The 21,847-nt window shown below is 46.0% G+C and overlaps 1 protein-coding gene across 6 annotated transcripts in view; it reads left to right on the forward strand.

Annotated features, from left to right (window-relative positions):
- The window catches only part of TPCN1 (two pore segment channel 1), a 55,021-nt gene extending 33,737 nt beyond the window's left edge, over positions 1–21,284 (forward strand). For 5 of the 6 annotated variants that reach the window (XM_062590472.1, XM_062590473.1, XM_062590474.1 and 2 more), the window contains 20 exons: positions 26–84; positions 939–1,038; positions 2,267–2,383; positions 3,343–3,467; positions 4,670–4,718; positions 4,918–4,981; positions 6,041–6,085; positions 7,267–7,323; positions 7,409–7,462; positions 8,940–9,012; positions 9,228–9,335; positions 10,546–10,617; positions 11,212–11,301; positions 12,095–12,210; positions 12,929–12,975; positions 13,549–13,617; positions 14,053–14,137; positions 15,613–15,749; positions 17,042–17,122; positions 18,456–21,284. In XM_062590472.1, coding sequence (XP_062446456.1) covers positions 26–84; positions 939–1,038; positions 2,267–2,383; positions 3,343–3,467; positions 4,670–4,718; positions 4,918–4,981; positions 6,041–6,085; positions 7,267–7,323; positions 7,409–7,462; positions 8,940–9,012; positions 9,228–9,335; positions 10,546–10,617; positions 11,212–11,301; positions 12,095–12,210; positions 12,929–12,975; positions 13,549–13,617; positions 14,053–14,137; positions 15,613–15,749; positions 17,042–17,122; positions 18,456–18,578 — 1,671 coding nt within the window. In that variant the 3' untranslated portion in view covers positions 18,579–21,284. Of the gene's footprint in view, positions 1–25; positions 85–938; positions 1,039–2,266; positions 2,384–3,342; positions 3,468–4,669; positions 4,719–4,917; positions 4,982–6,040; positions 6,086–7,266; positions 7,324–7,408; positions 7,463–8,939; positions 9,013–9,227; positions 9,336–10,545; positions 10,618–11,211; positions 11,302–12,094; positions 12,211–12,928; positions 12,976–13,548; positions 13,618–13,912; positions 13,993–14,052; positions 14,138–15,612; positions 15,750–17,041; positions 17,123–18,455 lie in introns of those variants that run through there. The other variant, XM_062590477.1, reaches the window with a different exon arrangement.
- The last annotated feature ends 563 nt before the right edge of the window (positions 21,285–21,847 follow it).

Raw genomic sequence — 21,847 nt, forward strand, 5'->3', positions numbered from 1 at the left:
GAGGTTTTTTCTTTTTTTCTTTCAGTACTTCAGTACTTTAGAGAACAGCCTTGTGAATCTCTTCGTGCTTTTGACTACTTCAAAGTAAGTTTGTGTCTTTGCCTGAAGCTTCTTTCCCAGAAGAAGTCTAGCAGAGTCAAGAGTTTATTTGCAGCAGTGTTGGAACTCCAGGTGTGACCTCTGCTCTCTGCATGAGAGAGATGTTTCCCAGGTTAGCTTATATGGGAAGAACTGGTACTCCATTTCATTTTAGGACACTGATCTTGGATGCAGGGTTATCTCTAAGCCACTCAGAGCACTTCCTCACTGTGCAGGCAGTAAGAGAGGAAACAACTTTACTGGGCCTGGGTCCAAGAAGGGGAAGTTTCTGTTTGTGCTCCTTTGTCAGTGATAGTTAGCTGTTGTGAAGTAACTTCCTATTCCTCTGCTTCACTTTTCCTATCTAGAAGAAGTTGATAACAACACTAAGTAAATGTTGGTTAGCTGTCTGAGTGGGCTCTGAGGATTAGGAAATTGGCAAAATCAACCAAGAATAAATCTTTGGTTGTTGTTCTATAATACTCTTAGCCAAAGATTAGTGTAATTGTATTGCAATTTTAATTGTATTGCAGTTGTGTACGCAGAGAGCGGAGGTCACACCTGGAGATATTAAAGTACAACCCTTAGCCATGTTGCACATCTCCTTTGCCCATTTGGGTTTCAGGATATGCAGGGGACGTGCTTATTCATTTTTCTTTTTCATCATGCTTCCCTGTTCTGTCTGCTCACTGCTAGGCTCAGACTTCTGCATCACGAGCAACTACATGTTTTACAGAAATGTGCAGACCCACTAATGTGGGTACACGCACATCTGGGACTTGTCTCGTGCTTTTGCTGACATATATAGAATACAGCGTGAGCTCTTTGGGTGCTTAAAGTAGTGTCTTTTTGGGATGCAGTTTCCCTGATGTGATGATGCCATCCTATGCCCGGAACCCCTGGTCCTGTGTCTTCTTCATAGTGTATCTCTCCATTGAGCTGTACTTCATAATGAACTTGGTGAGTCCTCTATTGAAACACTTAATTTCTCTCTGCCTGACTTTGGATTTCCTTGCCCATTGGAGTCCTCCCCATTCCCAAGGGTGCTGCATAACAATTTGAGACAATTTGGCAGAATACTTCCAGAAATGGCAGCTTTGCTGCAGATAGGAGTCTTTTAATATTTGACTGTAAGGAAATGAGTTAAATCACAGAAAACGGAATGATGCAAATAATCTTTTGATTTCTCTTGCATTAATATGCTACTTGGAGTGACACACCCAGGTGCAGGGAATTTATTGTCCTTCCTCATCTTAATTATTTATCATAAAATGGCATTTTATTATCTGGGCTTGCTTGAAATCCTTTGTAAATCATTTTGAAAGGGATGGAATTGCTAACTGTGGCAGGACTTGAATTGCAATAGCATTGGCATGAACTCTGCAGTACATCTCCACTTCCTTTTCCAGAGCTTGCAAACAGGACTGTCTCCTTTTGTCTTTGCTTTGTGTGGACACAAAATTGGGAGTACAGCTGCCACCCTGGAAAGCCTTGACAGTTCAGGCACCCAGTAGGGTGTGCAAGAAGGTTTTGGAGTAGTTGCAGTAGTGTTGCCCTGTAGATCACGGCCTCGGAGAGGCCACAGCCATCCTGTTAGAGCAGGTGCATAAGGGTCCCAGTGACACAGCAGAGAGTGTGGCTCTGCTTCTTGACCTGCAGCATCCAGGGCAGGACCAGCTCAGATGGGATATGGGCTGTGAAAGATGGGTTCTCAAAGGAGCTGGGAAATTCTGCAGCCTGAGAGGAGTGATTTGATGCTTCTAATGAGCTTGGATTTCAGTGCTGCTGTCCTAGACAGAGGCTTAGTTTTGATGTTTGTTTGACAAAGCTTCTGCAGAAGGATGAATCCTGAGAGTAGCCCTTTAAACTTGCTTTGCCAGAAGAAATCAGGGCATTTTAACAAACCTTTCTGTAGTGTTTTTTGTGAATCTGTGTGTGTGTGTGTGTGTGTGTGTGCGTGCGCGCGTGTTGTGGTTGGTAATCCTTTTGTGCCCTTATGGCCAAGGGGTCCTCATTAACTCCCTTCTACCACACATTAGTGCAGCACTTAGTAAGATTCCTCCTTCGGGCAATGCCTCTCCTTGCTTCTCCAGACTGGATATTCCTGCCTACTAGAGAAGCATTGGCTCAGGTGGCTGCCAAGTGGAAGGATCAAAACTTGACTTTCTCTCTTGTCTTCTTTCTGCAGCTTCTGGCTGTTGTGTTCGACACTTTCAATGACATTGAAAAGAAGAAGTTTAAGTCCTTGCTGCTGCACAAGCGCACGGCCATACAGCACGCCTACCGCTTACTTATTACCAAACAGGTACAGGGCCCCGCAGCGGGCTGAGATCGGCTGGGGGGAGGCCAGCAACGCTGTGGGAACACCAGTAGTCTGGAGTGTTTAAAGAGCATGTCAGCAAAAAGATGATTTATGATAGTTGACTGCAATCATAATCACCCAGGGCTACTCTTTTTTTTCTTCATTTGTGTAACTTTTTTTTTTAAAATCTGTTTCTGGAGAAAAACAATGTAGCCTGAGTTTTAGCCCTATGTAAGGCTACAGAGGTGCCCTGGTAAAACGAAGGAAGCTTGTCCCGCAGTGCACGTGATCCCTGATTTCTCTCTGCTTCAGTTTGGGTCACTTGGGGACTCACATCTCCAATGTGTCACCTCACCAATGCTTAGAGGAGGTGTGGGTTATACGTATGAAGGTACGGTCACTGGGTGCTGCATGAGCAGAAGGTGCAGAGGCAGAAGCAATTCACCTGCAGGCAGTTTTGTACGGGGCAGAGCACTGGGGGAGAGGGTTGGTTGCTTGCTTCACCTCTGGAGTAGGAAAAGAAACAAGGCCTGAGAATAACTAACCTTCTTCCAGTAAATTAGCTCATGTTTAGGGCACATTCATTATATGAACCGTTCCTGGAGAACAGTTGATGGTCTGAAAAAAGTGTCAGTAATGGGATCTCTTAGGCTGCCTACTAATTTCCCAAGGAGAGCGGTTGAACTCTGTTGCTGGGTGTTTGGCTGGAATAGCACAACAGGGAGCAATTCTGCATTCATTGGAGGGACCTTTTGCCAGGAAAGCTTTCTGTGTCTGTGCTCTGGGATAAACTCAGTGCGTTAAAGTAATAGCTTAGGGTACTTTGGGGCTTAATTATGATGGCATCTTAGGGCGATGTAGAAATCCTGCTTAAAACAAATTTGGAATGAGAATTAAATACACTAGCCTATATGTGTTTCTGCCTCATGTCACTGCTTATGGCATCATTCCCTTGTTTCTAGAGGCCGTCTGGAATTTCCTTCAAGCACTTTGAAGGGCTGTTGCGGTTTTACAAGCCTCGGATGTGTGCCAGAGAGCGGTATCTCACTTTCAAAGCACTGAATCAAAGCAATACTCCTTTAGTCAGGTAGGACGGTCTTGCTGCTGCACCCGGAGCACGGATGCTGCTTCACTCTCCGCAGCTGAGCTGTGCCTTGGAGAGGATGGCTGGGTTTGTGGAATGGGATAGAGTTTTGTGCTGGAAAGGCTTTGTGGCGGGGGTATGCTGAGGAGCGAGCTTGTTCTGCTGAAGCGAGGGAGTTCCTGCGTGCCCTCTTGTGGATACAAGGCTCTGCTGGCAGCCGCTAGGCAGCCTCGGTTTCCCACCTCTCCTGTCAGAAGAGAGGAGCAGAAAATTGAGGAACAGCATTAGAGCCTGCAAGGAGCATTTCTTCACACAGTGCAGCTTCACAGCTTAACAAGTTCTTGTTTCTCCAGCAGCTGGCTGCGTCCCCCAGGGTTTTGTTAATTAAAATCTGGTTTTGCTGGTGCTTTCAAGACCGTCTTCCTCTGTGTTATGAGGCAGAGAATTACCATTCTGGTGGGTGGGTGCAGCTAACTCCAGCAAACATGGCAGTAGAGGGAATTAGAGCCTGCTCTTCATTCCTCTGCTCTGGCCACAGACAGGCTCGATGTGAAAGTCTCTGATGAAACTGGTGCCAGTACCTCTTCTTAAGGTCAAGTGCCATGGAGAAATGGTGAAAATGCTATATGGAGAAAGACTGAGTCCTTAAATTTAGGAACCTAATGACACCAGTCAGCATCTGAGAATTTCAGCCTCTTCACTTAGAGACACGAAAGCCTGTTACGTGCCTGACCCCAAGCACCTAGATACAGTCACTCGAGTTTTATGAGCATGTTGAGTTCTTTGCTTTCATGTCTTCATCCAAAATTCATTTTTACCTTTAACAGCAAGTGTGTAAAGATGGTAGAAAAGGAACGTGTGGGAGTAATATGGTCTGTCCTTTGGAGCCTGCTGTCTAAGCCCGAGATCTTTCCTCGTTGTGGTAAAACTTCTGAGTTCAGTGGAGTTGGAGTTTCCTCTGGAGGCAGAAGGGTAGTGATCTCTGCTAGGTCTTGTCAGAGAAGGAAGGTGGCCTCTGTGCTCTGTTTGGGGCATTGTCAGCCAGTAACCTTTGTCCAGGCTGGGACGAGCTCTGTGCTGAGCTCTCTGCTGTGGTCACAGTTCCGAAAAGGAGTTAACAGTTTCCAGGGACTCTCTACTGATGGTGCTTGACAAGCACAGTTAAGGATATAATCAGCTCTAAGGATCTTCTTTCTATTTTGCAGCCTAAAGGATTTTTACAATTTCTATGAAGTTGTTGGCTTAAAATGGAAGGTAAGTATTTCCTGGTTGGGGGAGAGGGGAAGTGTGTAGGGGAGGGAAAGCAAAGGAGACCAGTGATTAGTGAGAAGGGGGTTGAGAAACAAAAGCAATCTTAAAAAAAACAAATGATGAGTATAAGATGGATCTCTCTCGTTACATATTTCTGTATGGCTGTGCTGACTTCCTCTGATCAAAGCTGTTCTGTTTCCAGGCAAAACGAAATCGCGAGCACTGGTTTGATGACCTTCCACGGACAGCGTTCCTTATTTTTAAAGGTAACATGCCATGTTTTAATGACAGCATGTACTCAACCAGTCTGAAAAACATTTCTTCACAAAGACAAGGCCTTCTGAAGGGACTTTTTCTTTGTATGCCCCTATGCCCAAACGTCCCTGGCCTACTGACCAACTCACTTTGTGTTCAGAGCTTCCAAGGATCTCAGTCTCCAAGAGAGGTTTGTCATGTAAATATTCCCTGTGCTCCAACCCAAAAAGTAACTTTCATAAAAATAAGAGACCTCTTGGCAGATACTCTGTAATGAATCAGCTCCTGAGGTCATAGAGGGCTGTATTTCTTTTTTGGCACAGAGGTTAGCTGGGAATATATGCTTGCTGAATCAAGCAGAGTTTATAGGTTTGTTTCTCTACACCCCAGTCAGCAACTCACAGCAGTGATGGTGCAGCGGATTTGTGTTTTCACAGAAGCTGCTAGGCTTCCTAGTCCCAGGATGTGATTGCAGCACTCCTATAGGTCAAGTGCAACTGCTAAGGAGAGGGAAAGAGATCAGAAATGTCCATCAGGGTAATCTGTCTTGTGGATGTGACTTATCTGTCATGTCCCAAGTTTCCTGACTGAACATAGCTGTTCAGAAATAACAGCTTATCTGCAGTTTCTCTTTTCTATGTTTTATGCTGGTGGGGGCAGTTAATACTATCTTGATCCAAATATCCTGTTGCCATAAGAGTCCTACATATTTATGCTAATGCGCTCAGCCCTCCTTTACAGCATATCCATTGTCCCTGATGTGGACAGTGCCTCATTAGCTGTATTTATCTAGGTAGTATTTTTGTGACGTGGTCGGAGAAAAGACATCTAGGTGGGTGAAGAGAGCTAGTTCATTCCCACTGATATTCTAGAGGAAGATTTGAACTTGGTCCTAAGAGATACAAGTTAATAATCTTCTAAACCACTTAGCTTCTGTGCTGAGAATTGGTATGAAAAAGACCCTAGGGAGAAGATAGAAGAAGCTCTGTGTGAACTATAGAGGACTGCACAAATTATATATATATATATATATATATGTATAAAATTTTACTGTGTTCTCCTTTCTGCAGGCATCAACATCCTTGTGAAGTCGCGAGTATTCCAGTACACCATGTGTAAGTAGGAGAAACAGTCTTCTGCCAAGCTCCCTCATCACAAGGGACAGGAATGTTCTGTTTGTGCTAGGCAAGAACCGTCTGTGCAAGAACTCAGCGTTGTGGGACCTGGTCTGAGCCGTGGCCCATGCTCAAATTCCTAGGGTTTGGGTGGAGAGGGAGGGAACTGTATGTTGGTACCAGCTACTGCTGCAGTTTGGATTCTCAGTTCTCACTGCGGTTGAATCTTCTAGAGGGGCTCATTTGTTCAATACTTCATAACAAACTTGCAGATCTGATCCTGCAGGAATTGGCTTGTTGCAGTGAATAGATTGGTTAGCTTTCACGAGCCTGGAGGTTTTTATCTTGCAGCTGAAGGCTGCTGGAGCTAGTCAGCCTGCTTTTGCTGCTTGTACTTGAGAGGGTACAAGCATCCTCATTACTGAGAGATTGCTTGGCAACTGTACTGCTTCTGAGAAAGATTCTGTGCTCCTCTTCTCTGGACGAGAAAAAGTGGTTACTTGTGGTGCTAGTTTCTGTGTTCTAAATAATCTCTCCTACTCAGTAATATATATATATTTTTTTGAATGCTGAAGGAGGAGATTTTTGTAAATTAGGATGACAAATTAAAATGAATGAGGGGGTTGTGAAGACCAGAGTGAAAAGGAGTAGTCTGCGTGTTGGGTACGCTGGGTGTGAATATGGAGGTGGAGTGGGAGATTCCAAGCTGACAGGACATTTTATCTTGCGCTTTTGGGAACCTGCTTCATTTGTTTTGCACTATTGGGGACCTAGTGATTCTCAAGAGCCTGCTCCAGAACTAGGAAGAAACTGAAATACACCTGTAATAACATGGCAGAGTATGAGATAATTATTGGTAAAAATGGTTGTGGTTTTTGCATTTTTTTTTCTCTCTCTCCCTCCCCCCCCCCCTTTCCCACCTTCTGGAGACAAAGGTGCTGTATCTGTTTCACAGGCTGGGAAAATTATTCAGAGCAGAAGTTTAGAGACTCTCCCAAGTTATGAGTTGAAGCCTTTAGTTGAATAGAAGCGTGTTCTGAACACTGACTCTGTTACTTGCCCTGTGTTGTACTGTATTTGGTAGCTTAGGAAAACAATGTCCTCTGATCTAGGTTTGTGAGTTTTCAGTTTTGGTTTTCTTTGGGTTTTTTTCTGCTATGTGTTTTTGCTTTGTTTTCCAGATACTGTGGTGGCTGTGAATGGAATTTGGATTCTTGTTGAAACCTTCATGCTGCAAGGTAGGAAACATTGCAGCTTGTTTCTTGACTATGTTGTGAGGTGATTGAAGAGAAGGCTAGTAAAAGTTCTTCTTGTGTCTCACAGGAGGGAATTTCTTCTCCAGAAATGTCCCATGGAGCTACATAGTCTTCCTCACAAGTAAGCTGGTGCCTCCTCACAGAGTGGTGGTGTTTTGTAACAAGGTGGGAGGGGAGCACAGACAGCTCTGTTCCCAGGTATTTTTCATTTTGAAGTGAAAACTGAGTCACAGATGCACAAACTCCGTCTAGAAGGCTGCTGTGCCTGGCGGGGATTGCCAGCAGACACACAGACCTGCGCGCACACTGCTGTGCTGTCAGACTTTCCCTGAGCTGCAGCAGTCGGGGGAGCCTCTTACCTCTGCTGCAGCTCTTTGCTGAGGCTGCTACATTACTTCTAAAGCTGGCTCAGCCCTGAGAGCAGAATAGCCTCGTTCGTTGAGCACCGCGTGCAAAGCGATAAGCTCCTCCAGACCTGCGATGGCTCTGCGTGGAGCTGCTCACGTTGCTCTGTGCTGGGCTTGCTATTCCAGAAGGCATTACCGGCTCTGATCTGATTGCGGCTGTGAGCTGGCTCTGCGCCACACAAAGCGAGGCAGCCCTGCTGGAGCGTAAGGTACAGGAGCCTGCTGAGGAGAGGCCTGAAAGGACTGGCTGAACTAGTTGATTAGTTTATTTTGACTATCTGATTATTAAATTTGACATTCTAGTGGAACGTCATCCCCCCGGAAACATGTATCTCAATCTTCCCTTTTCAGTCCAAATGTAAACACCAAATCCTTATGGGCTGGTTCATAGCACTGCCATGGAATTCTTTAGTGATGTGAATTCATTTCTCTCCTGCCAGTGTCTCTTGCTCAAGAGGAGAATCAAGGAAGAATTTTGTTGACCCAAAGTAGTGTGTAAAACTGCAGTAAGAGTTACTCTGGAGAATCTAAGAAAGGTTGCTAATCTCTTACTTGACTGCTGTGTGGCTCTGGTACTCACCTGATTATTAGTCTTAAAAAGACTCACTGTGGAAGTTTGAAGGCAGAGACACTCCACAGCACTTCCTTTTACAGGGATGTTGTCATCCAGACTCTTCACTTCCCTTCTAATCTTCCTCCTTGGAACCAGTAGAGGAAAATTCTGTGATGCCCAAAACATGGCATGATCATGTCACTGCTTTGTTGTCTTCAAGCCCACAAGGTGCTGCTAGGACAGAGAGTGAAGTAGATAGCTCAGGTTAAAGGCTAGGCTGTGGGATGGTTAATATGTTCTGCTAGGTTAGCAGAAAATAAAACAGACAGAACTGAATTCTCTCCATGACTTTCTGGTCTTTTCTGCAGGAGCTTATGCCTCACCACCTATAGTATGTTAGCTAAATGATTGTTCTGGAGAGAAATCACCATGAATACCAACAAATTTGTTGTTTTGGAGGGAAAATGTTGTCTCTTTGGCATCTCACGGAGAATAAAGATGGACTGGAGTTTATTAAACCTATGTTCAGCAATCCTATACATTCCTAAAGTACCATGCATATCTGAGCACAACCCTTTGCATAAACCCTCTTTGTGGTACTGCTTATTTCTATCCATGTCTGTCATCTTGTTTTACAGTCTATGGTGTGGAGCTGCTCCTGAAAACCACTGGACTGGGACCTGTCGAGTACCTGTCCTCAGGGTGGAATCTGTAAGTGCAAGATGATGTTTTGAGAGATATAACGAAAATTGATGGGTTAGAAAGACTGACTTCTGAGAGGAGCTTTTGGGCCTGTAGATGAGGCTGTCTGCAGGCCGTTATAATTCTTCTGTCTGACCTTCTCTGTCTTGTCAGGCTGGAGTGGCACCAAGTACCACTTCTCTGCTGAAATTCAGTGATATATTGTTGCTTTTTTTTCTCCCCAGCTTTGACTTTGCAGTCACTCTCTTTGCATTTCTGGGGCTCCTGGCACTGGCGTTTAACATGGAGCCGTTCTACTTCATTGTGGTCTTGCGACCTCTTCAGCTGCTGAGGTGAGACAGGGAGGCTGGGTGGGGAGTGCAGAAAATAGATGGGGAAGGAAACAGCCGGACTTGTTTTCATTCAGTCCTGTTGGGGACTGAGCTCCTTAGCAGGAGAGAGGGCAAGGATTGCTCTGTTGGTACATGACCATGGCAAGCAGGAATTGCGCGGGGTAATGAGATTAGCTTGAGTTACCAAAATGACTGATAACAGAAACTTGGGATGGGATATGAAACCCCGTGCTTTGGAGCTTAAGCTGATCTCTAATAGAGATCAAGGGATTTACTGGGGGCAGATTATCCTATGTCTGCCTTCGTGGGGTTCTTACACCTCCTCGAAATTGTCTGATGCTGCTCAGAGAAAAGCTCTTCTGTCAGGGTGAGACAGTCTGAGCCAGTTTAATTTCCACTGAATTACCAGAAATTACAGTTTTCAAAGGATACTGCTTGCTAGGGTGAAGTACAACCCTGCTCTAAGTGCAGCTCGCACTATATGCAGGACTGAGGCCTGTAACCTCTCTGCAGCTCAGCAAGATGGGTGTGATTAGCCCTCCTGTGCTGAGGCTGTTAGAGGTACACTCACCTTCATGGAATGCTTTGAGCCACAGATGGAAGACATTTTAGAGGCAAAATATTGTTTTATTAAAGAAAAGCTAATGTAGCTTAGCTCTTCAGTGAGGATTTAAAGAACCCTTAATGACATTGGAGAAAGAAAAAAAAATCTCCATTGTTCTGCTGCCAAAGCCTGTGTTTGGCAGCTGTGTTTCTCTGTAAAGGCTGATGAAATTGCCAAGTTTGAAATTAGCAGGCAGAATGTAGTTTACTTTCATCGGTTTTTATTGAGTAATAGGGGAAGCACAGAAAAACTTGTATCAGGGGAAAGGAGTAACGAATCCTGACCCCGTTTATGCTCTTGTGGTTTCAAAAATGTCGCTATTTAAGCTTCATGCTGTGTAACAAGATGTGAGCCTTTGCTTAAGATACCTTAATCCTACAAACACTTGCTTGGATGTGTCATAAGCATTCAAATGCTAGGGGCACCTGCTCAGGTAAGCAGAGACTATTTGGATGAGTGCAGATCTGCGAGTTTGCTGTCAGGAGGCCTTAGCTGCTCATTGATCTGTGCGGTAGAGACCTGTGATTCGCTTCTAACTGTTCCCAGCAATCATGAGAACTCCAGAAAAATCACCATGAGCAGGTAATCATGTGCTTCTCCTTTCAGGCTCTTTAAATTGAAGAAACGCTACAGAAATGTCCTGGACACCATGTTTGAGTTGTTTCCCCGGATGGCCAGGTACTGACTTACCGTCTTTGGATGGGGGAAAGAGGAGCTGAAAGTTTAGGGCCTGGGGCTGAGGTCAGGATGGGGACCTGTCCAACCTTCCAAGGGTATTTATGGTCTGATCTGTTAAGTGACGTTGCTGGTTCCTTGCAGTGTGCTGCAGTGTGGTATTAATCTTCAGACTTCTTGGAGCAGGCTATGATAAACTCTCTAGCATCCTGGGCCTCCTCTTGTGTGTTAGGGAAATCACTAAGAGTTGATGCTTGCTTGATTTGGAGAGTGGAGAGGGAAGAACCAGTGTCTTGTTCTTCAGAATAACTGTGGGGACAGGTTTCTTTACCAGAAAGAGACAGATCAAGGCAACTTTTTAGTTTCTTGGAACTTCCTTCTCTCTTCAGTGAGTGACAAGCTCCTGGTCCTAGGACTTCTTCAATGACAGTAGACAAAACACTGCAGAGCAGAAACAGCTGGGAGGTTGGTCTGAGGTTTTGAGAGCTGTTTCCCATCTATAGAAAACTTCCTCTGGAACTACTGGCCTGTGACTTTGTTTTTCCTATGTTAGCAATGTCTCAGTAACACAGTATTCTTTATGCTTATATCTTCCAGCTTGGGTTTAACCCTGCTGATCTTCTATTACTGCTTTGCCATCGTCGGCATGGAATTCTTCGCAGGTGTGGTCTACCCAAACTGCTGCAAGTGAGTACTGTAAATCCATCCTCTTCTACAGTGGGTTTGGTGCATAGCCAGTAGCCATGCCTCTCACATCCCTATGTCCCTGTGAAGAAGGGGCCAAAGGATGGGTCTGAATGGACCTTCGCAGCTAAGGCAACATGCTTGGTAAATCTAGGGGAGAAACTTCACCTCTCTGGCTAGCATTGGATGAAGTGACCTTTGCATTGCATTTGGAAGGGGAGAGCATTTGGTGGGACTGATGGCTGATTTTCATGAGCGCTCTAACTGTGGCCTTGGGTAGCTTCACCAGGATGACTTCTTCGTGGTGTCGTAGATGGGATCTCCTGTAACATCTGTGAGGCTATGCTGTCGAGCAAAGATGAGATTTTTCTCTTGGTGATGCCAGAGTCTCTCTGCCAGAGGTGTGGCATGCTTTAGGCCCTCACTTTCTACAAGATAAATGCACCTAATCTAGGAAACTAGACTGTCCTGGGCCCTTCTCATCTTAAATGATGACAAGAAACTTGAAAATGCCAAGCTTTAAGGATGTCAGCCAAAGACTATGCCTCAAATGCCTAGTTTCTCTGGTCTAATATTTGCTGAGTGACTAGAAAGATTCAGTGAGGTCCCTGGGCTTCTGCTGAACTGTGAGGGTGGAGGAGAAAAGCTTTCTTTTAGAGAGAGGCAAGTGTTGGCCAAGAAGTAGAAACTGCCACCCTGCTCACAACCTTCTAATCATTCTGGTATCTGTAGCCCTTAAGATTTTCCTTGCTTTTCCAGCTCTCTTCTCATTCTTTGTCCTGGTTTCTCTGATCAGCACAAGCACAGTCGCGGATTCCTACCGCTGGGTGAACCATACCATTGGCAACAAGACAGTTGTGGAAGAAGGCTATTACTATCTTAACAACTTTGACAACATTTTGAACAGCTTTGGTAAGGGCAGTTTGTTCGTACCAAAGACTATTTCTTAGTGCATCTGTGTTCCTGCAGAGCTGGATGACAGAATTGCAATGCTCAAGTAGGCCTGGGATTCTCTCAGGGATTCCTGCCAATGCACGTTAGACATTCAGCATCCTGTTTTTCCTGTCTGGATAACTCCAGCTGAGTAATTTTGCTGTGAATTTTTTGCAAGGTGAGCAGATGTCTCTTAACAGTCCGTGTGAAGCCAGCAGACTTGTTTTGACAGGAAATCAGATCAGACTTCCAGAGATGTTCAAGGAGGGATATAAGTCACTACCCTGCTAATGAGCTAACAGTGGTGCTCCTACGTTTCTTTAAACCCGTTGATGAAGAATAATTTGAATACAGTCATTTGTCTCCATGATTTTTTCAAGAATGCTTATTTTCTCTTGGAGGCCCCAGAGGTCTCCATGCTGTATGGAAAGGGTCAGGTTTGTTTCTGATTCTTTTTAAGAGATCAAGCTATGCTCCTGGTTCTGTGGGTCTTAACAGTGGGAAGATGCCAAACTAATTGCAGTGATGAGGGCCAGCATTCTGTCTCTAGATTTGCTATGCGTATTGAAACTTGGTGGGCTATATGAAAAACTTGATGCCTTACAAAGTCTTTGACAGGGACAGCTGAGGTCTAAGAATGATTTTGAAGCAGATCCAGTTGGGTAAACAATTGTCTTTGTTTTTTTTCCTTCTACAGTCACGCTGTTTGAGTTAACGGTCGTTAATGACTGGTACATCATCATGGTAAGTAAACCTCAGCTATCTTTTGTGTACAGACAGTGCCAACACTTGCCAGTGCACTGCTAGGCTAGATCTTCCTTGTCACCACTGCTTTCTTTCGCAGTAATTAGAGGTGGGCAGGATTAGGCCCAGCATAGTCACTTGCAATTGCCGGATATTTGTTGCTCTTGATTTTTGGGTGATATTTAACCTCTGTGAAGCCCTGCTGGATATGTCTGTCCTGAGTCTTGATCAGCATTCAGGCCCGGTTTTAGGAACTGGAAGAGTGAAGTTGCTCTCTACTCCAGTTTGTCACCTTGCACTCCAAGCTGTGTTCTTACAGCAGCAATGGCTCATATGCCCACAGGTTTAAATGATGTGTGTTTCCATATAGGAAACTCTCACCATCTTTAGAGGCTGATTAGCTACAAGACCAGTTGGAGTACTGAGCATTGCGCAGGTAGTCACTGGAGCTAGCTATGAAGCCATGGATGTGAGATAGACAGTGTTTGTGCTGCTTCATGTCTGGTGACAAACAGTTAACAGGGGGCTCCTCCTTCCTTTTCGCACTGCTGACTTTGTGCCTATTCTCCCTAGGAAGGGGTGACCTCACAAACCACTCACTGGAGCCGTCTTTACTTCATGATCTTCTATATCGTGACCATGGTAGGTTTCTGGAGAGGGTTTCTGCATCAAATAATGGGGATGGGGAGAGAAGACTACTTCCAACATGTTCTAGTGGGGCCTTCATCCCTAAATGAGGAGACCTCCACTCCTCTACATAATGTCTTCCAGAAACAGGTTTGCATCCACATCACATGAAGAAATTTGAATCTAAAAGATTTACAGGCATTAACAAAGCTGGTGCTGTAGAAATCTGGGTCTGAGATAAGGACTAAGACAGCACAGAAGTGTTGTTCTGCCCCTTTTGTGGCTGTCAATAGTTTACTCATACTCGCAGGTAGAGGTGTGAATCGCGACATGCCTGTCCCCTCTGCCAAGGAGGAGCTGGGGAGCCCAAATGCTGAGCTTCCTTTTGTTGGGCTGGAAGAATTCCCCAGCAGCAGCTTCCTGATCTCTTCTGTCCGTGTCCTCTCCCAGGTGGTGATGACGATCATAGTGGCATTTATTCTGGAGGCTTTCGTCTTCCGTATGAACTACACACGGAAGAACCAAGATTCAGAAGGTTAGGACTGAGAAGTGGTTAATTTGCCATTTTGTGTCTTCTCTCAGTGATGTCTTACGTCTGTAGGAGAGAATGGGATTACAAAGACCAGATTCTTTTTAGCCTGGTTGCCTAAACTCATTCTTATGCTTTTGTGTGGTGTATGTCTCTCTCCTTTCTGCTCTATCCCCATCTACTCCAAAACCCACCCCACCCCTATGCCCCCAAAGTGTGTGTGTGTGTGTGCGTATAAATATATACATATACATATGTACGTGCATACACACATGAATATAAATATATACTTGAGCCATTTCAACCAAAATACTCAAACATAGGAAATCCACCCTTTTGTAGAAGGAATCTAGGAAACATTGTTGAAATGATGTAGCAAAGCATAATGAGAGATCTTGTGAGGAGGGGAGATGATTTTTATTTTAAAATCAGTTTCGCTCCTTTTTGCTAGTATGTTAACATTAGCACGAGGACGTGTGTGTCCAAGTGGCTTATGCAGCATTCAAGCACCAAGACACCGGGTCCAAGTGGTTTGCCATCATTCCCAGTCATGACTTGAAGGGCAAGGGATGCTACTTGTCCAATCCTTTTCATATATACCGAGTTATTTTTAGGTTGGTGACCACGTGCTAGTTTTGGACGTGTCTTTTTGTACCCTTTAGGAACTGACAGTGCCTGTTCTCTGTCGTCACACCGCTGTGACTCATCAGCATTTACTCACTGTCCTTTGTCTCCTGAGCTGGGTATCTGAAGCTGTATGTAACTTCATGACCTGCTAATTCAGGTTCTGTAAACGCATGCACCATCTGCTATTCCTTCTGGTCCTCCACATTCAGACTTTTGTATTTATTCTCCATTTAGAATAATCTTAATAATTCTTTTCATTTTTTTCTAAGCTAGTGCACTTGCATATGTTTAATACCAGAGAATCTTCTCTGCAGAAACATGTGATGACAGCTCCAGCCACAGGAGCAGCTTTGATCAGCACCTCATCTTTCTTAGGTTGCAGAAGATGCATATGTGAGGCACAGGCCCACAGGAACCAGGCATTGTCACCTACAGACCCACTTTTCATCGTGATCCCTCCTGCAGTTTTAGGAGTGCAGTGAAAGACATTTGCTAGTACCTTACTCTCGAGCTTTGTTAGTCAGCTGAAGGTCAAAAGGCAGCGATTACTGTTTGATTATTTGCTTTTCTAGTTAATTTGCAGGCCGGAAAAAAGCTTCAAGATTTTCTTAAGGTGTTGAGGAGCCTGGTGTTTTAAAAGTTAAGAGATGCCTGCTGGCCCTACACACTAGTTGTTTCCTCCTTGCCTTATTGGGGAGCAAGGGCATACGTGCTTAGAAGTAGCCACAGACTGTCTAGCATCTTACTTGGTCTGTGTGCACTTAAGCTCTGCTCTCCAGGATTACTGTAGTGGCTGATGAAAGCAGTGTTCATCCCGGTGACTTTTCTCCTGTTTCTTTTCCTTGCCCCTCCAGAGGACAATGGCATTGTGCTGGAGAAGGAGATCTCCAAGGAGGAAGTGGTTGGGATAATAGAGCTGTACAAGCGGAGTTCAGCTACCACTGAAACATCTCAGCTGCAGAAGATCATTTTGCAGATGGACAAATATGGGGTAAGAGGAGATCCTCACTGCAGGTTTTCTGCTTCAGGGAAGGGCGAGGGGGGAGACTTGCTATATTCCAGAGCAAAGCTGTATGTGACTTTACAGTGTTCAGAACGGTACTGCTGAAGGGACTTGTAGTACTGGCATGAAGTTTTGCTGCTCTAGAAAAATAGCAGCACAATTTCCCCTGCACTCTGCAGAGGCTTGACAAAGGCTCATTGCTATAGCCTGCAAACTTTGCTAGAGCTGTCTTAGCCCAGCACTAACTGGAACAAGCCTATTTCTTTTTCTTCAGGGAAGCTACCACCTTGCAATTCCCTTGCCTCTTTCAGTGGCATGATACACTTAAGGTCAGACAGTCCTGAAACTTTATGCAGCAATGTGACAGTATCAGTTCCAAACACCAGACTTCCTTTCTCTGGAATGAAAATGTAAACAGTGCCACAAAAAAAGAACGTTGATGACTGGAGAACCAAGCGGACCTGGATAACTATTCTTACCTCTGAGAGCTGTTGTCTCATTCATCTGAGGGAATTTAGATGGATATTTTAATAATTGCTGTTATATTCTCATGTTACCACTGCAAAGAGCAGATGCTACAGTCTCTCAGATGAAGCTTATTTGCTTTGGTTGACTTGAACTCTAGTTCACATAGATAAAGTTCAGAATAGTGATGATACTGATCATAAACACAGTTTCCAAGGCAATAAACCAAAGGAGGATGCTGTCCTAAGCCTTACAATGGACTATAGAACGATGATGTTAACCTTGTGACTCTTAATGGGATTTCTTTGCTTTCTAGTATGGTTCAGATAACTTATACGACCAGAGCGTGATTCAGGCTTTGGCAATTTGCGTACATGACTTAAGAAGTCTAGACCCATAGAGTAAATGATGTGGTCTAGACAAATGGGACCTGAATGTGTGCTAAGATGAGATCTCTCTTGGAGGCTTGGGTTTGAGCCTTGTTCCAGATGTTAGTTCATCTAACTAAGCAAGCGCCCCGGCAGCAGAGTGTCCAGCTGAGCCGGTCTCTTACAGCTCCCTTTGTAGTCTTTTGGGATCTACTCAGTGTGATTCATCAAAGCCTGCAATGGATGCCTGTGTTTGGTTGGGTGACGTGTACCTAAAAAAGCTACTGATGAAGGGAACCCAGGGTATCCTGAGCTCCTGTCTAGGTGATGGATGTCGGCATGAGGGATGCGTGAAGCTCCGAGGGCTGATCCTATGAGCCGCTCAGTGATTAACAAATGTCGTCTTGTTTTTTTCTTTTTCTCTCCTCTTTTCTTCCCCATTTTTAGCAAATGTCGACACTGTTTCTGGGACGCAGATCAAGGACCAAGAGTGATTTAAGTATGAAGATGTATGAGGAGGAGATACAGGTATGTGGGCCTAAGTGAGAAATGCTACCCAGCCTCTGGGGTGAGCAGAATGCTTTTCATTGCCCAGAATAACACACCATCCTTTTAAACACGGGAGACCCTCTGTGTCTAAGACCCAGAGAGCTATGTGCTCTGCGGAAAGAGTTGGCAGTGGATGGTGGTGTATGGTAGTTTTTAATTCTTTCTTCCCATCAGCTCTAGCATTTAGTGACTTTCCTAAACCCCAGAGTGCTTCAGAGCCTCCTCAGTGGGTTCAGATGCCTGGCTGTGCTGGCATGTGCCAAACCAGAGTCGCAGTAACTGGTGAGCTCAGTGGATGCGTGTGCTCTCCAACTTGGCTAAGCTGCCAGGCTCACCAAGGTGAACCTGGCTGCCCAGGGTTAAGAGCGGTTAAGAGCACGTGTAGTGTGTTGCTGGGATTTGGCTCCTGAATGCTAATTTGTTAAGCCGCAGGAATGTGATTGTGTTTGAGCTTGGGTGTGTCTGCGTCTGTCACAGAAACCAAGTTTTCTCCAGGGCAGAACGCTGCTTTTGGTGCCAGCAACGCTGCCTGCTTTTACTTCAGGAGAGCAAACGAAAAAAAGATCAGAAACGTTCACTTTCTAGATCGTTTAAGACATTTCCACTAATGTCCTTCAAGGTTAGGAGCTCTACGCCATGAATTTGGTCACTTCAGTGCATGCCAGACTTGCTCTGTAAGTTGAAGGTCACTGGCTAATTTAATGTTTAGTACTGAAAGAATTAATCTCGTAACCATTTAAATCTGTCCTTTGTCCCGTGGGCGGCTAGCTTGCAGATGAGTCTTCGGACCACGTAACAAATCAACCTGTTATTTGTCAGGTTGCTGGCTGGAAATCTGCAGAGAAGTGCTCTGTGTATCCTGCCTGGCCTCTGATTCGAGAGTAGTAAATGCTGTGACATCAGTGCTGGAGTCCTGGGCACTAGTAGAGTCCTGAGCATTATGGAGAGGGATCCTGGGAGAGTGATGTTTCCTTGCTCAGCTTTGTCAGTCCTGCCAGCTCAGCCAGCTAGAGCTGACCTGTAGCTGGCGCTTATTACTTTGAATATGGGCACTGAGGTCCCAGCGGGTCTGTCGCAGCCGTGCTGTAGTTAACCAGGTCATTCCAGGAGATGAGGTTATGTTCAGGACTTTGCGTTACAGGAGAAAGGGGAGCCCGGCAGGAGCTCCTGTATGCCTGAGCAAATGCTGAGCCCTTGAGAGGTAGAGCAGCTGGGCCTCTGCCTTTTGGGGCCCTCCCTGGAGGGTGGGGGTGAGCAAGGCACCAGGGGTGGGAGAGAGCCTGATCTCAGTGTGCTTAATCCCTTGTTGCAGGAGTGGTATGAGGAACACGCCAGAAAAGAAGAATCTCAGACACCGTTGCAAGAATCTGCACCTGCTTCCAACAATTCTCTGAAACCCCTGAGCCTCCGGCAACGCTCCCAGACTGTCATTTAGGCCTAGCTAATGCAAGCTGCCCTCTATGCAATAACCTAGAGTATTACTTCACAGCATGTATACTGGAGTGGTGTATATAGATCTGTTCAATGTACTGGTTGGCTTTAGGGTTTAAATCTCTTCCTCAAGGCAGTGAATTGCTGAAAAAACAGAGGCCCAGGGGGCTCTGAATAAGACTGCTGGAACCAGGTTGAGCATGGTGCCCATGCTCAGCATGGAATGAGCATCTCGGGCAGAACAGAGTTGTCCTCCCTCTGACCCACTTCCCAGGCTCAGACCTGTTGCTTCTCTTACCACTAACAGCCCCTGGAGGAAGAGAGATGTAATCCATTAACAGCAGGAAATGTGCTGAAGCCACCTGCTTAATAATATTTTAAAAAATTGCCCTTTTGAAATCCAGTTTTTTCAAAGGGTGCCATTAACCTAGGCGTAAAAGATCAGGGAATGAGTTTGTTTTGGTTCTTCTTGCCTACTCCTTGTGTGAAGCGAGGGGAGGTGGTGTGAAATTTCAGCACTTTCGGAAGAGCAGTCTGCGTTCCCCTCCTTTCTGACATACCTAGATGCACTCCCGTAGCAGTTCTAGCTCTGATTATTGAATTTAGCTGTCCGTGAGCTGTTCTGTGGCAGCTGGAGCCAGAACGAAGGGCCAGCAGCTCACTGTGTCGAGCCCGTAGGTGGGACAAGAGTTTGGGGAGACAAACTCTGTCCCTGCCGGTCAGTTCTGCCCACGGCATTGTGCAGAATTGGCAGTGACTACGTAACCCCCAAAGCTCTTGTCTCCCTTTGGTGAGACGGATGATTCCCCGGGGTGGCAGTGGTGGTTGACCTCTGCCGCTTGGCCACCTGCTTTGTAAATGGCAGATCTTTGCCTGCTTCTTAGCTCAGACAGAAGATTAGGAGGGAGAAGGGGAGTATTTTGCAGTTCCAAGTCTGTGATGTAGTTCTGCCTGCGTCTGGGTTAAGAAGAGTTTATGGGCAGACGGTCCGTAAAACAACACTGCTGGTTAATCCTCAGCCAGGTCTTGGCTTTGTTTATGCAGGTCCTAATGCAGCAGTGTCGCTCCTCCCTTGTTCTCACCCTTGCAGAAAGGTTCCCCAGGCTGCCAAATGCTGACTGAGTCAAATCTTAGGAAGTTCCTCTACTGAAGAGCTTTACTGTTCCCCTGAATTCTGGATGGAGGAGGAATGTGGAAGATAATGCTTCTTCTCACCCATCTGCTTTTCTGTTTCCAGCAAGGAGGCTGCCCGACCTGGGAGATGAGAAAGAAGGGGGAAATCGGGTTCTTCCCCTGCTCTACCACGTTTATCTTGTGACTGTGGCAGGTTGCTTCATCGCTCGTGTTTCTGTGCCCACAAAGCGGTGAGAACACTTGCCACTGTCATTGCCTTTTTTCTTTTTTTTTCCTTTTTCCTGTCAACACAAAGTTTTGAGGGTTAAAAGTATTTGTGTTTTTGTGTTAGCTGGGAGGGTTCTTTCACCTCTTGCTTTCTGATCTTTCTCAGGTTCAGATTAAGAGCAGAACTAGCTGGAGGGGCTTTCTCCTTCCTCCAGATAAGTCAGGCAGTGGGAGACCTGGGTGGCGATTCCCTGTGTCCCGTGCACCGGATTTCTTACAGGTAGCCTCGACACGCGGCACGAGGAGAGAGGCAGAGGACTGAGTATTTCTCTTTGATCCTGCCGGGGCGGCTAGGCAGCATTTTCTGGGGAAGGATGAACGAGATTTTCAGAAGTATGCCAAACAGAGCTAATTCTGAAAATTTCTCCCCGCATAGAGCAGTGGGAGTATTTGGAGCAACTGATGGAAAGAGGGTGAACAGTCAGCTTGTGCACCAAACTGTGCTCTGCACTCCCTGGGTGCCTCAAGGCAACTCCTAGTTTCTTTTCTGGGTGCTGCTGGAGCTTTGGTATGAAACTCTTCCTGAACTGAACCGTGAAGGACCATCAAGGGCTGTTTTCCAAAACATACATCTGACCACAAATTAACAAGCAGTGCAATGCAGCTCTTTGCAGTTGCTCTGCATGGAGTTGTAGCCTGGGGGATTTATCCAGATTAATCCTGGTGCTGCAGGAGATGATGTTTCTTCTGATTTAAGTTGCAGGCAGGATGAATAAGGACTGTGAAGATGAGAAAAAAAATGTGACTGCTCCTCCTTCCCTTCCAGTCCACTCCTCATTGCAGGGCTGTCGGTGACTTTTCCTGGTGTTTCCTGGATGGGAAAAAGCTGCAGCTTTAAGCTATATTTTGGGGGGCAGTGAGGAGGCACTAACTCACTTAACATGCAATAACAGGGCTCTCGTGTCACGGAGGACGTGTGGGAACGCTTAAACTGTGGGTCAGAGCTCAGATGCTGCTTTCTGTGGTTGCTTGCTGAGGTGTTGATCTGCCCTCACACACGCACTGTATTATTTTTTTTTTTTAAACCAAGGAGGGTTGCAGAAGTTTACTTCTTCCACATGACTTTGTCTTGAAGGAAAAGAAGTTTTGAGTACGGGGCATCTCCTTCTATTTGTCCTCCTCTTCCCCACCTTACACGCAGACTAACCACGCGGACAATCATTTCGTAGGGAACAAGGGAGGAAGCACTGCAGGGTTTTGTACGCTGGCGTTTTTTGTTTATAAAAACGATTTTATGGGCGTGTCTGTAAAAATGTTCTCTAGACTTTTTTTCAAGCACACTAATAAAAAGTATCCTCAGCTTTGTAAAGGCAGCGGCGTCCCCTGCTCCTTGCAGCGCCGCTCGCGGAAGCGGGGCTCGCTCGCCCTCGGAGGGTTGCCGCAGCATCCCAAGACGAGCCGCCCCTGCCCTCCCTCCGCAGCGGCAGCCGCTCGCGGGGGCACGTTTGACGTGTGCGGCACGAGATCTGCCTTAGATTCTTGTTCTTAGATGCTGCCACCTTAAAGCCCCGCTCCCTCCCCTGGCACTTCTCCCCTCGTGTTACGGTAACGCTTTGAAACTTGTGGTTTCCTAAAGCCTCCTGCGCTGCTGCATCAAAGGGTGCAAAGTGGCTGTAGGCTCCCAGGGTACTTCTGAGCCTTCACCGCTGTGCTCAGGCGGTGGCCGCGGGTGCTTGAGCCCCGCTCCGTGTAAGGAGCGGAGCCTGCGCGCGTGTCACCTCTCCTGGGTAACTCCAGGAGCTGGTGGCAACGTCTGAGTAGGAAGAGAGGAGCAGGAGCCTGCGGCCGCCCTCGACCGAGAGCGTAAAAGCTGCGGGAGAGCCCGTTCCGGCGGTCGCGCTCCCGCACACCCGCCGGAGCGGCCGGCGGTTT

Source organism: Rhea pennata, chromosome 17 (genome assembly GCF_028389875.1).
Source record: "Rhea pennata isolate bPtePen1 chromosome 17, bPtePen1.pri, whole genome shotgun sequence".
Classification (NCBI taxonomy): domain Eukaryota; kingdom Metazoa; phylum Chordata; class Aves; order Rheiformes; family Rheidae; genus Rhea; species Rhea pennata.